Consider the following 13,923-nt stretch of genomic DNA (forward strand, 5'->3'; position numbering starts at 1 on the left):
CAAGCCAGCTTGTGTTTTTACAGCTGGAGTTTGGCTGACAACTACAGCAGGATCACAGGCCCTCTGAGCAGAAATAGAGGAGCTTGGGCAGATGGCAGCTGATCCTGATGGATATTCTCAGGCAGAAAAGAACATTTTTAAAGGGTGTTATGGGAGTGCAAACTGTTTCTCGACTACAGACAATCCTCTCAGTTTTTTTCTATTATATGATATTTTGCCTCATTACTGTTGGGTGAAGTGATTTGTCTACTCTACCCTGCCATCCAAAAATAGCAGATCAGAGGAGTGATATGTGTGCATATCACTCAGCAAGGCCTTTTCACAAATTCATTCCCATGGATCATAGCACAGAGCTGTGGTTCCTAGGTGGTGCTCTGTTTATCACCAGTTGTATGTGAATCACAGCTGCTCCAGTGTGGGTGCATGGATGTGGTTACCTGTGCCACAGGGAGAGAGTCCACATTGAAGTAACAGTTGTTGGCTGCATCTCAGAGATTTTAATTTTTATAAAAATTAACCACTTTGGACCCACATAGTTGGGCTTATATTGTAAGCTAACTCATTTCTCATTTCAAAATGGGAAACGGCATTTCTCAAAGCAAAGTTACATTTTCAGCATTGTCCGGTTAGGTAGTGTCAGGATAAATTCATTTTTTAGCACAGAACCCTCAGACAGTTTTCCCTCTGAGCTGTGCAAGAGTTAATATTCCAATTAAAATCTGCTTTGCAGCTGAGAGATTCTTTCTGATATCTTTCTTTTAGAGGAGAGCCTATTGTCGGTATCTTTCTTCTTTTATCTAAGGAATGAAAAGCTGGATCAGACTAGCTAGGCATTATTATACATTCTCTGGTTCATCATCCTGAGAGGATTATTTATAGAATCAGACTTAAACTAGAGGGGATGATCAAACCAAACTGGTCCCATTTCTCACTTTAATTCACCATTCATTGAACTTGCACGCAAGCCCTGTCCATGTGTCCTTTCCCATCAGCATCACCACCACAAGCACGCTTTTTGTTAGCAGTTCCGGCACAAAAAGGATCGGACCCAGTGCTGCACAGCAGGTTTCAAACCAAGAACTCAGATTTTTTGAATCCATGATTCTGCGATCAAAATGTAGGCTATGCTTATCTATGCTTAGCTTTCTTAGCTATCATGCATGAATTTTCAATATCCACCTGACCACCCTGAAATCCAAGCTTTTCCATGTAATAATGCTCAATGCAAGAGGAATGTTTTCAGCACTCACAGAAAACCTTGAATATTCAGCAACACAGGAATTCAGTTTGTAATTTGTATTGTGTAAATTCAGTTTGTGACCATTTATGAATTATCATAGGCATTTTAATTCCTAGCAAAGCTAAAATCTGCAAAATATATTTTGGGTTTACATTTAATATTCTGAAACTATGTCACCTTGATGTACAGAGAAGTGGTAGTTTCTGTGTAAGTTGGTCATACGCAAGTCTGGCTGAACTCCAAGATTTAAGAATGCTTTTACACTGATAAGAATGTTTACTGACTTCTGATCATTAGTAATTAATCAGGGAAAGGTGTAACACTTTCATGTCTGCTACAAACTTTTGAGGAAACTTAGATGCCTGTGTGATGTTTAGCTTAAAATACATATTTTTATTTCTTGGGATTTTTTTTTTTAGCTTATTCAGAAGTTGACAGATGTAGCAGAGGAGTGTCAGAACAGCCAGCTAAAGAAACTGAAAGAAACATGTGAAAAGTAAGGTGCTATTCCCCTTACAATTGATGGCTACTCCATGTGGTTTTTGTTTAGATACATTTTGAACTTGCCTTTATTTTTTATGCTTTAGAGAAAAGAAAGAATTGAAGAAAAAAATGGACAAGAAGAGGCAGGAGAAGATCACAGAAGCAAAGTCCAAGGATAAAAATCAAATGGAAGAGTAAGCATATCCCTAGATACATATCCTTATATGTTGCGAGGAGACAAGATTTTTCACAGCTGGAAAAATCAAAGAAAAGTCTCAACCCTAAATACAAGGCAGCTTTTAGTCAGACTGCAATACCTCACCAGAGCAGTGGAGTCCTCCTTACTTCCACTGATACTAATTTAATTCTTGGTGGCCAAGAAGGCCAACATCATCCTGGCCTGTATCAGAAACAGTGTGGCCAGCAGGAGCAGGGAGGTGATTGTTCCCCTGTACTTGGCACTGGTGAGGCCACACCTGGAGTACTGTGTTCAGTTTTGGGCCCCTTCCTACAGGAAAGACATTGACGTGCTGGAGCATGTTCAGAGAAGGGCAACCAAGCTGGTGAAGGTTCTAGAGAATGAGTCTTATGAGAAGCAGATGAGGGAACTGGGTCTGCAGATTTAGGTTGGATATTAGGAAAAATTTCTTTACTGAGAGGGTTGTCAAACATTGGAATAGGCTGTCCAGAGAAGTGGTTGAGTCACCATCCCTGGAGGTATTCAAAAAGCACATAGACAGGGTACTCCATACCATGGTTTAGTGGGGATGGATGATGGTTGGACTTGATGGTCTTGAAGGTCTTTTCCAACCTAAATGATTCTATGATTCTATGATTAATTTCCTGGGACTAATCTAATCTCCTGTGAGTATTGAGAGTCTGGGTCAGCTGCAAAGGTGCTGATGTGCGGTATGGGGACATGCCTATGAGTGGCACGACAGAGCGATTCGCCAAGATGCTGTTAATCCAGATGCTATTCCTCTGAGTATAAACAGACTTAGTGGCTTCAGTTCCTTCAGGGTTTGATTTCACCTTAACTTAGGTTTTTATTTGTGAATTATCTTTTCTTCTTATCTCTGTTAAAGCTGCTCTCTGGAAGAAATAGCAACACATTGGAAGGTTTGCTCTACTTCTGTGGTAAATTCACCTCAGATGTGGTGCTACTGATTCTCCTCCAGTGACAGTGTTATGCAGTGTGCAGTCACTTGGGGTGGAAAAGAGAGGAAAGCTGAACTCTGAGGGTGCAGTTTCTGTGAACAGGGACAGGAATATTAATTTCATTTATGCACCACCAGACGATACAAACTGTAGTTGTACAAGTTGATTATATTCTTCCCAAGGGCACAATATCTAGGTTTGTTTGTCCTCTTTCATTTGTTTTGGCAAGCAACTCAAAAAGAAAATGGAGCATTTTAATCCTGCACTGTTTGCTGGGATATTCTTGTTACTAGTCTTCACTTTAGTAACATTTAAGGAGAGTTAAAAATACAGGAGGACAAAAAAAAATATCTAGAATATCTGAGTTTTACTAAGTAACAAAGACACAACTATGTTTGGTTTTCTACAAGTATGTCCTGGTTTCAGCTGGGATAGAGTTAACTGTCTTCCTAGTAGCTGGTACAGTGCTATTTTTTGAGTTCAGTATGCAAAGAATGTTGATAACACTGATGTTTTCAGTTGTTGCTCAGTAGTGTTTAGACTGAAGTCAAGGATTTTTCAGCTTCTCATGCCCAGCCAGTGAGAAAGCTGGAGGGGCACAAGAAGTTGGCACAGGACAGAGCCAGGGCAGCTGACCCAAACTGGCCAACAGGGTATTCCATACCATGGGACGTCCCGTCTAGTATAGGAACTGGGGGCAGGGAATCGCCGCTCGGGGACTAGCTGGGTGTTGGTCGGTGGGTGGTGAGCAGTTGCACTGCACGTCATTTGTACATTCCAATCCTTTTATTACTACTGTTGTCATTTTATTAGTGTTATCATTATCATTATTAGTTTCTTCTTCTCTGTTCTATTGAACCATTCTTGTCTCAACCCACGAGTTTTACTTCTTTTCCCGATTTTCTTCCACATCCCACTGGATGGGGGGGGGAGTGAGTGAGCGGCTGCATGGTGCTTAGTTGCTGGCTGGAGTTAAACCACGACAAGGTAAAAAGGTTTATACAGGTTTTGGAGCCTCTCAGCATATAATCTGTGTGTTTGGTAACACTGAAAGGTCACACACACACACACGGAACTGCATCAGATAATTTAAGAATCAATATTATATAATTTTAATAAACACCCTAGAAAAAAAAGATAACAAAATGAGAATAACTGATTACACAAAAAAAGGGAGAAGTGCTTAATATGTTTAGACCTTGTCAGAGGCCATGGAAGTCATATTAAAAAAAAGTAGTTAGTCATTATGAAAATGTTATAGCAGTAAAAATCAATTGCAATAGGAAATGATTTGCTGAGATGTTAATGAGACACTAGTGAGAAAGGCTCAGAAACAGCCAAGTAGAAATTCTTTGTTGTTTTCTTTTTATTTTTTTCTCGTTTTTTTTCCAAGGGCTTTTTGCCATGCTTTTCAAAGAACCCTTGGGAAAGGTGAGATGGGAACTACAAGGGAAACTCGGCTGTCCTCTGTCAAGTGACACAGTTTGTCCTCACTCTCGCAGTAGGACAGAGAGTAGCAAGACCTTCTGGTGAATCCCATTAAAGTCATCCGGGCTAGGCTGGTATTTATTTAAAGCTTTTACACAAATTTGGGAAAGAATATTAACACAGAGATAATACATTGTATTGTTCTTAATTGATTTTTCTAATTCCTACATGCACCCGGGGCTTGTGTAATTACCTAAAACCATCAGATCTTAGTGCCACCTGGACAGCAATTCATTGTTCTTGACTTAGGCAATTAAGTTTTAGAGTACTGTCCTGAATCTGGTCAACTCAAGTATCCACAAATTGTTATTTTATGTGCAATTATCCCTTTGGAGGATCTCATCTTCAGCTTTTGACCAATGCTATCTCACAGAGTCACTTAAAGTTCAAGTATTTCCTCCAAGTTCAGCTTTATGTGGTTTACACAGCAAAGCTGGGGACCGAAGTCAAGTCTGCCCTGCTCTTTGTGGGAACTTCGCCATTGTCTCTGAGATATCACCAGCAGTATCTGCTTGCTGACAGAGACTATTTCTCTACTATATGATGTGCCACAATGTGGCAGTGTGCATCTACTGATGATAGTGTGCTCTCCTAGCCTGACATTTGGGCCTTAAGGAACACCACCATCACTTTGAAGATGTGGCAGTACCGTATCAGAAAAGTCTGTTGTGAAAGAGCAGGGGGATTCGTTGTGGTAGGTCATGGGGAAGTCTGAGCCCTACATACAAAAAAGATGCAGCCTGTTACAAAAGGCACTATCAGGAAGCGGATAAAAGTTAAGTAGGCTGATCCCTACATTCAAAATACAGCCTTACTTATTTTGTAAGGAGTTGGGGGGATTAAAAAATATTGGTGTGATCTTATTGACTACAATAACTTGTTGCGCTTGTCCCCAGAGAGAAGACGGAAATGATTCGATCGTATATCCAGGAAGTGGTGCAGTACATAAAACGGGTATGTCAGGCCATATGTTTATTTTTCATTGGGGGGGGGGTAAAATGTCAGCTTTCATATTTTAGGTCATACTAAACTGCAGATTCTAAGCTATGGTATAAAGATTCTGCAAGTGCTGATTTTTGACAGGTGGAGTGTAGACTTCATTTCACATTCCAGTTAAAGGAAAACTGGAATTTCAGGCAGATCTTCATTAATTGTTAGTCAGTGTTTGGAGGATGGTTCTGAGAGGGGCAGATTTTAATACACTTATGATTTCATCTTTGAATATCTTGTGTTTATTCATGGAAAATGTACCAGTTTTTTTAATTGTCTTGCTGTCTCATGAATGCAAAGATTGCATAAGGAATTCTGAAAAGCAATAAACATTTAATTTCAGAGTATATTCTAACCTTAATTACATTTGTACAGTTACTGAAATGCAAAAAAACATTCCATGAGCTCTGTAAATAGAAGTCAAAGAATTTCATTACAGGTGTTAGATTTTCTGAAGTTACAGGTGGTTTGCACTGGGCTGAAAGTACGCACTGCAGTGTTTTGATGTTTGAAATCACTATGAAACATATGCCACTATTGAACGTTCTCTTAATTTCAGTGCAGATAGTTCACTACAAAAGTTGGCCCAGTTTTGTTGACAGAGGCCTTGATTCATGAAGCAACCTAGAGAATTAGCAACTGAAGTATGCTTAATTCCTGTTGGAGTCAGACACATGCCTGAGTGCTTTATTAAATGAGGCCCAAAATTTATCAGCTTGTTCATTTAGGACTCTAGGATGCAAATCCTCTTCTCCCGGGAACAGGGACCATCTCACACAGCTTGTACAATAAAAGCTAAAGCAAAATAATGTGACTTTTAAAAATGCATTATGCTTTTAGTATCATTTTCCAATAAGTCCCTTTAGACATTTCTGATTCTAAATCCCATGTGTGACATCTGAGGTGTATTGTCCACACAGAACTGTTAGAGCAGTTGTGCTCAGGGATGCTTGTGACAATGGTGTGTAAGTTTATATTAGAATTATTCATAGTTTTGATGATAATGTTTTAATTTTGATGGATGAAATATTTGTTGGGGAAGAGGTGGAAAAGTAAGGATGTGCAATCTCTAAAAAAGATTCTCTGTGATTTTCTTGCAGCTAGAAGATGCTCAGAGTAAAAGACAGGAGAAACTTGTAGAAAAACATAAGGAGATTCGTCAGCAAATACTGGATGAAAAGCCTAAGGTAAAGAGTTTTTGAACATATGTTGTAGTGCTAAAAAATGTCCTTCAGGAAATAAAGTGTTCTTACAGCAGGTAGGCCGATCTTTAAACATGAGAAAGCCCATTCGTAGCATCATAGCCTTTGTCTCTAGTATTCAGGATGAAAAAAGGTCAAGTAGCAGCCTAGTATGGAGCACTACTTCAAGTCCACACGTCATTATAATGGGGTTTATTTTTCCGTATTCATATTGTTAAAAAGCTTTCAGTGTAAATGGTGCTTCTGACCAGCAGAGTGTGCCCTTCACTCCATTGTGCTATAGCAGTACAAAACCAAAACACAGTTTACATTGAAAAGAAAAAGAGATATCTTTTTAGCATGCTTGCCGCAGATACTTGTGATAATTGATGAGGATATATTTTTGTGGAAAACAATGAGCGTTTTCATAATAATAGTGCTTAATATTCTACATTGCTTCCTGAATTTCTTCTATTTGATTTTGTGCACTGCATCTACATGTAATATTCTGAAATACGGTTTTTGATCCTAAAGATTGAGGGCTGACTCTTGCTCCTAGTGAAGCTGGTGGTAGTTTTGCCATTGACTTCAGTGGTGAAGGTTCAGAGTCCTCCACTGGTACACGATTTTCCTGTAGGAAAACCTAGGTAACTATATCATCGGACTTCTGTATGAAGGGAGACTTGTTTTCAGTAGAGTTCATATCCAGGTATGATTCTTCACCACCCATTGTGTTCTGTCTGCTTTCATTTTCGTTGCACTTTCTCCAATGTGTGTTCAAGGCTTCACTTTTCATTTCTTGTCTGTGCCCACAGTCCTAATGTTTCCATGCTTGTATTACAGCTTGAATTCTAGCATTGAGCATGAGCTAATCAGTGTTGTCATGTCATTTCTGTGAAATATCCAGAGTATAAATTAGGCTAAGGTCTGTATAGCTAGAAGTTTACAATAGTTTGGAAAAATAAAAATGTTTGCATTTCTGACTTTTACTCATCTTTTTAAAATCATGTTTATAAATAAGCTGGAACTTTTTGATGTCGTGGGCATTTGAGCATAAAGACTGTATGTAATATTATGGTTTATATTTGGTGCTGTAGGATCATGAGCTTCTCAGGCATGTGAACTAAAAAGGCTGGAATTTAAATGATGGAATTTTAAATTTTGAAGGATAATCTGCTAGTACCTCTAACACTGGCTTTTCACAAATACTTGGTCAATTGATTACTTCTCTGTGTCTATGTCCTTTTTTTCTTGGGGGTTTGGTGGGGGTTTTTTGAGTTATTGATTTACTGAGAAGTAGCATAAAGCACTGAAAATTTGTCACTAAGGACTTAGGTTGCATTTTGAAAGATTGTGCTGGACTGGTAGTGTTAGACTCTTCCCTCAGCTGTCCACGTGCCAAGCGTTGGGTCACAGCACAGAGCAGCTCCAGATTCCTTGTCTTCCCCTGCATCTAGCCATCAGTTCAAGTGCTGCGGTAATCAGTGCTCCTCAGTCAGGGCTCTCAATTTCTCCTGGGAAAACCCTCTGCAGTAATGTGCCTCACAGGGCCTGGCTGCAGTTTTTTTTTCCTTTCCCACATACTGAAATGGGCAGACTTTCTGAATTTATGGTGGTATGTGCCTCTTGCTGGCATGAGAGGATTTAGGCAAAACATAATTACTCATGTTATTAAGTCTGGTTTTATGTTTTACTTCATGTTCATATTTCATATCCATATTTGCTTCACTAGTGATAGGGCATATGATATAAAATAGATCAAACGATTTCCCAGCTGAGAACCACCAATGTATTTTATGCAAACAGCAGCCTTTCTAGGGGCAGCTTTTTTCACAGGTTACTCTCTCGTGCTTCAGTATTCAAACGCCCACTAAAATTTATGCTAGCTGTAGTAAAAGGGTTTTCTGGCAGTATCAACTCAGCCCCTAAACAAAGAGTTTAATATATTAAGAGGGAAAGAATTTTTAGTATTTTTACCATTGGAGACAAATTTGCCATCATCAATCACTGTCATTTGGTTATTTATTACTGACTCACAGTTTGTTGTGTTGTAACTTTGTGCACAGCTCTGCCATAGCCAGGAGGAATATCGTTTCACAAAGTGTTGCCAACAGACTGCCACACCAGTGAGATTTTTTCTAAAGTATGAGTTTGCAGCTTCCTCTGTTGTGGTGTGTCTAGGTCACCAAAAGAAAATTTGCCTTAGAGTGCTGACATTTTAGACAACAGCTTTTAGAAACTGCACAAACTGGATGCAAATTAGTTCCCTGTGCTGGAGGCAGATGACTTGCATTTTGTTTAAATTATCATGCGTTTAGATGAAAGTACTTAACTCAGGACTGATTTACACCTTTAAACCCTGCCTCTCCCTCATATATATAATTTCTTTTTAACAGTTGGATGTGAGACTGTTTTGCAGCTTTCATTTGCAGGGCTGTAGTATAATAAAAAACTTTTTTTCTTACATATGAGTTGGAGACTTTACTTGCTGAACTGATTCTTTCAGTCAAAAGGTTGCAAATAGTTCTTCAGCTTCTTCTGGTTCTGCTGAAGTCAGTGTAGGCATTGTCTTTAATGAGCCCAAAAGGTTATACCATATCTGTGTAAGTAACAAGGCTGTCTTTACAACAAACTAATATGTGATGCTGTAGAAACTAGAAATTGACTACTATCATCGAATCTATGTGTGTATGTATGGAAACAGACCAGCCACTCCCACAAACATGTTTGGAAAAGGAAATTATCACCTAATTAAGAAGTCAAATACTGACTGACTAGGTCAAAAAATTTCTGACTTGCCATTTTAGTGAATGCACAGCAGAAACAAAGTTCAAATGCTTTCCCGCTGCAAACTTTTTCCTAACGCCATCATTACCAGCCATTACCAGCCAAAGCCATACGTATTTTCTTTTCTCTCACTCCTTTTTTTCTTGCGTTATCTACTGGCAGCTTTATTATCAGCAACAGCTTGTATTTTTTTTTCTCCCCCATTCTAATTCTTTGTCTCCTCTTCTTAGTCATTGATACACATTAAGCTTGTCCTGTCCTTATCTTCTTCCCCTTGGGCATCTCTTGTGCATGCTGTGGAGACTGCTGTAGAAAGGCAGCTCTTTACACCGCAGTACTGAATTCTGTATGTTAGAACAGTGTGTGATTTTAGATTCTCCACTACAGCGTGTGTCTGGCACTTGTTATCTAAGGACACAGGAGTGCATCGAGGATGGGGCCTGGTGATTGCATCTCAATTTCTTTGTCCTTGACAGCTTGTGCATCAAATTAAACATAAATCAAGTGCATTTCCTTCCCCCCACTACCCTTGCCTCCAATTTCATTGTAATTACAAAAATCAATACACGTGAGACATGACAAGGAATTAATTATTTTTCTGAGAATCGACTCAGTTACAGTAAATAGACCCAAGCCTCACCTAATTGAAATCAATGAGACTTTTGTTATTCATGCTCATCAGTCAGAGTTACACTTAAATTGCAGTATAATAGCCGAGACTCCTGTGCACTTGCAGTCAGCTCCTGCTCCCAGCCAAGTTAACTGGACTCTTTTGGCTTCAGTGGACCATACTCTTGCAGCCCCAGCTGTCAAGGAATATGTAACTCATGTGGTTCCTCATTTTGTAGCCCATGTTCATGTTTCTGCTCACACCTACTCTACTGTTCACAACCCCAGCTTAGCCAAGGCTTGCCAGATGGAATGGTCTCCTGTAGAGATGTGGAAAATGGCGTTATTCAGGGTGAGGCTTTATCTGTGGGAAAAGGTCCAACGTCCAACAGATCTACAGAGGCACCATAACCTGTGCAACCTTTCTTCTAAGTGTTCCATCTCTGTGGTCTTTCAAATGAATGAAGAGAATGCAGCCTTAAGATAGAAAATCGCTTTTCTTCCTCAAAAAGTATAATGAAAACAATTTTGAAAAATTAAATCCGTTCTTAGTAATGGAAAATATAAGCATCTGATGCATACTAAGTCACTTTCAGAGAACATAAAATTATCTCCCAATATGACATGTGTTATTAATTGCACCCAATGGGAGTTGGCACTTCTACATCCAATTAATAATTAACATTAGCACTGTACCTGAAAAACTTATGGGGATGTAAAATGATACATGTTCAAGCTATAGAACAAATTAACAAGATGCTGATCCTTTACAGCAGTCAGCCTCTCATAACTCCAGCCTTCTTTCCGTTACGTAGGGCTGCAAAGGACCTCCAAGGTCTGTCTTCTTGGGGCTAGCTGCTTTTACAAGCAATCACATATCATGTAAGCCTATTAATGAAACAGTGCTGGACAGTGACTACTTCCTTCTGAGTGTTATCTAGATGAAGATATTTGAAAACCCAATGAATGATTTCATAGATTTCGGATCAGTGCTTTCTGATTTCTTAGAGTATCTAAAAACACATTGAACTTTGCGAAGGTTACAGCTTGTCATATGTGCTTTAGGTAAAACTTTGTGGTCATCTTCATGCAGATAGTGTCATTGAGTTAAGCGGAGCTGTTACAAAAGAGTCAGCAGTATCACTGCTCTAACTTTAGAAGGAAGTCAAATATGGCAAATGTAATTCATAGCACTTTTAGATTTTATTTCAGTTAACCTCAGAGCTCAGAGCTGCTCTATTAGCTCATCTGGAAGAGAGCAGCTCTTAGGAACTTTAATGACTATTCCAGTGTCATTTCAGCTCACTGCATAATTCACAATAACAATGCACTGTCCACCACAATTCCTTTTTATTCTTTACACCTCTGTAGGACGCCAAACTGTCTTTTGGGCTAGCAGCACTTAATTCAAACACTTCCAAATGCATTCCAGTTCAACCACAGGCAACTCTTCAAGAATTTTGGAGAAGGAGTTTGGAGGAAAAGGTTATTTCAGTTTACTGAATTACATGGGACATTGCATTGCATGGATTTGGATTGAACGGGGGAAGTTGCCCTCCTAAAGTAGTATTCAGACTCATTGCAAAAAGACATGAAAAAAATTAGTTGATAGCCAGTGTAACATTTGAAAAGTTCTCCTTTTATCTTCTCCCTGTTTAGGTAAAAATTATTTCTTTCGTTAGTTCATTCAATTTACACATTTCCAAAGTTCAAAAAGAAATCTCTTGCATCTGTGGCTGCCAAGCTAAAATGACTTATGGCATTTTCTGCCAAAAAAGCAGAGAATTAAGAGGATTGAAATAATTTACTGTTTGTTTCACTGTTCAGCTTTAGGTTTTGGTGCTTGTATATTCATCAGAGGGGAATAATAAAATGCGTCTCTGCCTCATTAAATGGGCAACAACATGGAGAAATGAATGGAATTTTCTTAGCCTCAGTGAACAACAAATATTTAAAAGGAATATTTTAAAAAAAAATCTAGACTGAGATTTCCAAATCTCCCTGTGACTTGATCTGGCATCTTCCCACTTCCGGACCAGAGCCTGCATTTAAATTGAAAGATGCAGTTTTCATGGACTATTCACTTGAGGATCTTGGCACTTTGCTGAGCACCTCTCAGCATCAAGTCCTAAGTGACAATCAGCCTAATTATCTAATAAGCTTTGAGTAGCTTAAACCCTGATGGTTTTTTAAACGTTTTATTAGTGCAATTGCTAAGCAGTCCCAGTTGCAGAGTATTTGGGGAGGAAGCTAGGGTTGTCTCTTTTTTTCTGTTTCTCCCAGTGGATAAACACTGCGGAATGCACTTTCAGCCTATAAATTGAGTAGTAAATAATCCAACTTCACTCATTAAAATGAAATAGGCTGACCTTTATCCCATGCCAGCTTTATACCAATAAAACTCCCTTAAGTTCTGCGAAGTGACTAGCTCATCACTAGGCCTGAGATCAAAAGACTTCAGTCCAAATAACAGGATGCTCGAAGGATTAATTTCGATTAAGACCTTGCTTGCTTGCTTGTTTAGATTTTTTCTTCACAAATCCACATTTTTAATGATTTTTTATTTTTCCAGCGGAATAAGTATTACAGTGTGAGAAACTGATAGCAGGTCACAAAAGATACATCTAACAATTTGAGGTGTTATTTCTTGTGTTAATTAAAATGTGCACATACACCTATGTCTTGGGAACACTAACTTCCAAATCAACAGCATCACATTTCCAGTGTGAATATGCAAAATGCTTTTTAAATTTATTTTAATGAATTCTGATATCACTTTCTTTAAATAAAAATGTCACAAATCATTTGTAGGAAGAATGTAAGCATAAAGAAATATTTTAATGAATGGGACATGAGGGAAAATATGAGAAATTTAGATTGGAGTTTATTGATAAAGGGTGATATTTTTCTCATGTGGATCTTTCTACTGGAATTCAGAGAAAATCTTGGGTTTGATCTGGAGCTGAAATAAAATTGAAAAAATTTTCAAAAAATGGAAAATAAATTATTTGGAACTTCAGACTTTTTTTAAGTTTTGCATTATTGTAAATCAAAAGGAACATTATGAAGTTAGCAGAGTCACTGCTGATTTAAGCTGATATTAATGAAGGAAGAGTATGGTCCATAATGGTCATATGGCAGACAGATTTGATGTGTGAAGGTCAGTGAGATTTCCCTGGATAACATGCTAATAAGAACTGTGAGGGTTGGTTTTTTTAAGAAAAGTGATTTCAGAATCCAGCTACTATCTGTGGGCAAAAGGGTTCACAGAATTTTTTATTATTTTATTTTTTTTTAGGAAAAAAAGGCACACATTGAGAATTCTTCCTGAAAAAAAAGAAACCTCACTGATTTATTTTTTTTTCTAATTTACACAAGTGAATCTGTTCCTTATTTTACCCATCTCAGATAAGCACTTGGCTCATGTCTCAGCCCACTGTGATTAATTATTTAATTAGCCTTCCTGTTACATGTAAGAAAGACAAAATTGAAAGTGGAGCTCAGACCGTCCTGTGTTCCCAGCTGTTCCCCACTGCTTTCCAGCTTTGTGTGATGTAGCCCAACACTGCGAGAGGTCCCCATTACTCAAAAACTCCCACTGGGCTGGAGGGAAAGCAAAGGTAACTCCGTATACGCAAATTCAAAGGCAGCATCCCCCAGCTTCCCTCCTCTCCTCAGTAGAAAGTACAGCTGCACCCAAAACAGTCCAGTCTTAGGACAGTGCAGAGGTACATGTTTGAGAGACCTCTTCAGCTTTCAGAGAGGCATCCAGCTTTGCATCCACCAACGGCCACAGCAGCACAGGGCAGCATATGGCATCCAAACTCCTCCTCCAGGGCCAGCTTCATGCTTTTACTATCCTTGTTGACTTCTGCAATATCATGGGGGTGTTGGATGGGAGGACAGATTAGCCCAACCGGGTATGAATAATAAGCAATAAATGTGTTGTTATTTACCATTATGCCGGTAAAAATATGCGTGTCCCTG

The 13,923-nt window shown here is 38.8% G+C and overlaps 1 protein-coding gene across 2 annotated transcripts in view; it reads left to right on the plus strand.

The window, feature by feature from the left end:
* Positions 1–13,923, plus strand: part of PLCB1 (phospholipase C beta 1) — a 418,396-nt gene that overhangs the window by 348,657 nt on the left and 55,816 nt on the right. For both annotated transcript variants that reach the window (XM_049800910.1, XM_049800911.1), the window contains exons 28-31: positions 1,660–1,736; positions 1,828–1,917; positions 5,266–5,323; positions 6,460–6,546. In XM_049800910.1, the coding sequence (XP_049656867.1) occupies positions 1,660–1,736; positions 1,828–1,917; positions 5,266–5,323; positions 6,460–6,546 (312 nt within the window). The remainder of the gene's footprint in view (positions 1–1,659; positions 1,737–1,827; positions 1,918–5,265; positions 5,324–6,459; positions 6,547–13,923) is intronic.

Source organism: Accipiter gentilis, chromosome 5 (assembly GCF_929443795.1).
Source record: "Accipiter gentilis chromosome 5, bAccGen1.1, whole genome shotgun sequence".
Classification (NCBI taxonomy): Eukaryota; Metazoa; Chordata; class Aves; order Accipitriformes; family Accipitridae; genus Astur; species Astur gentilis.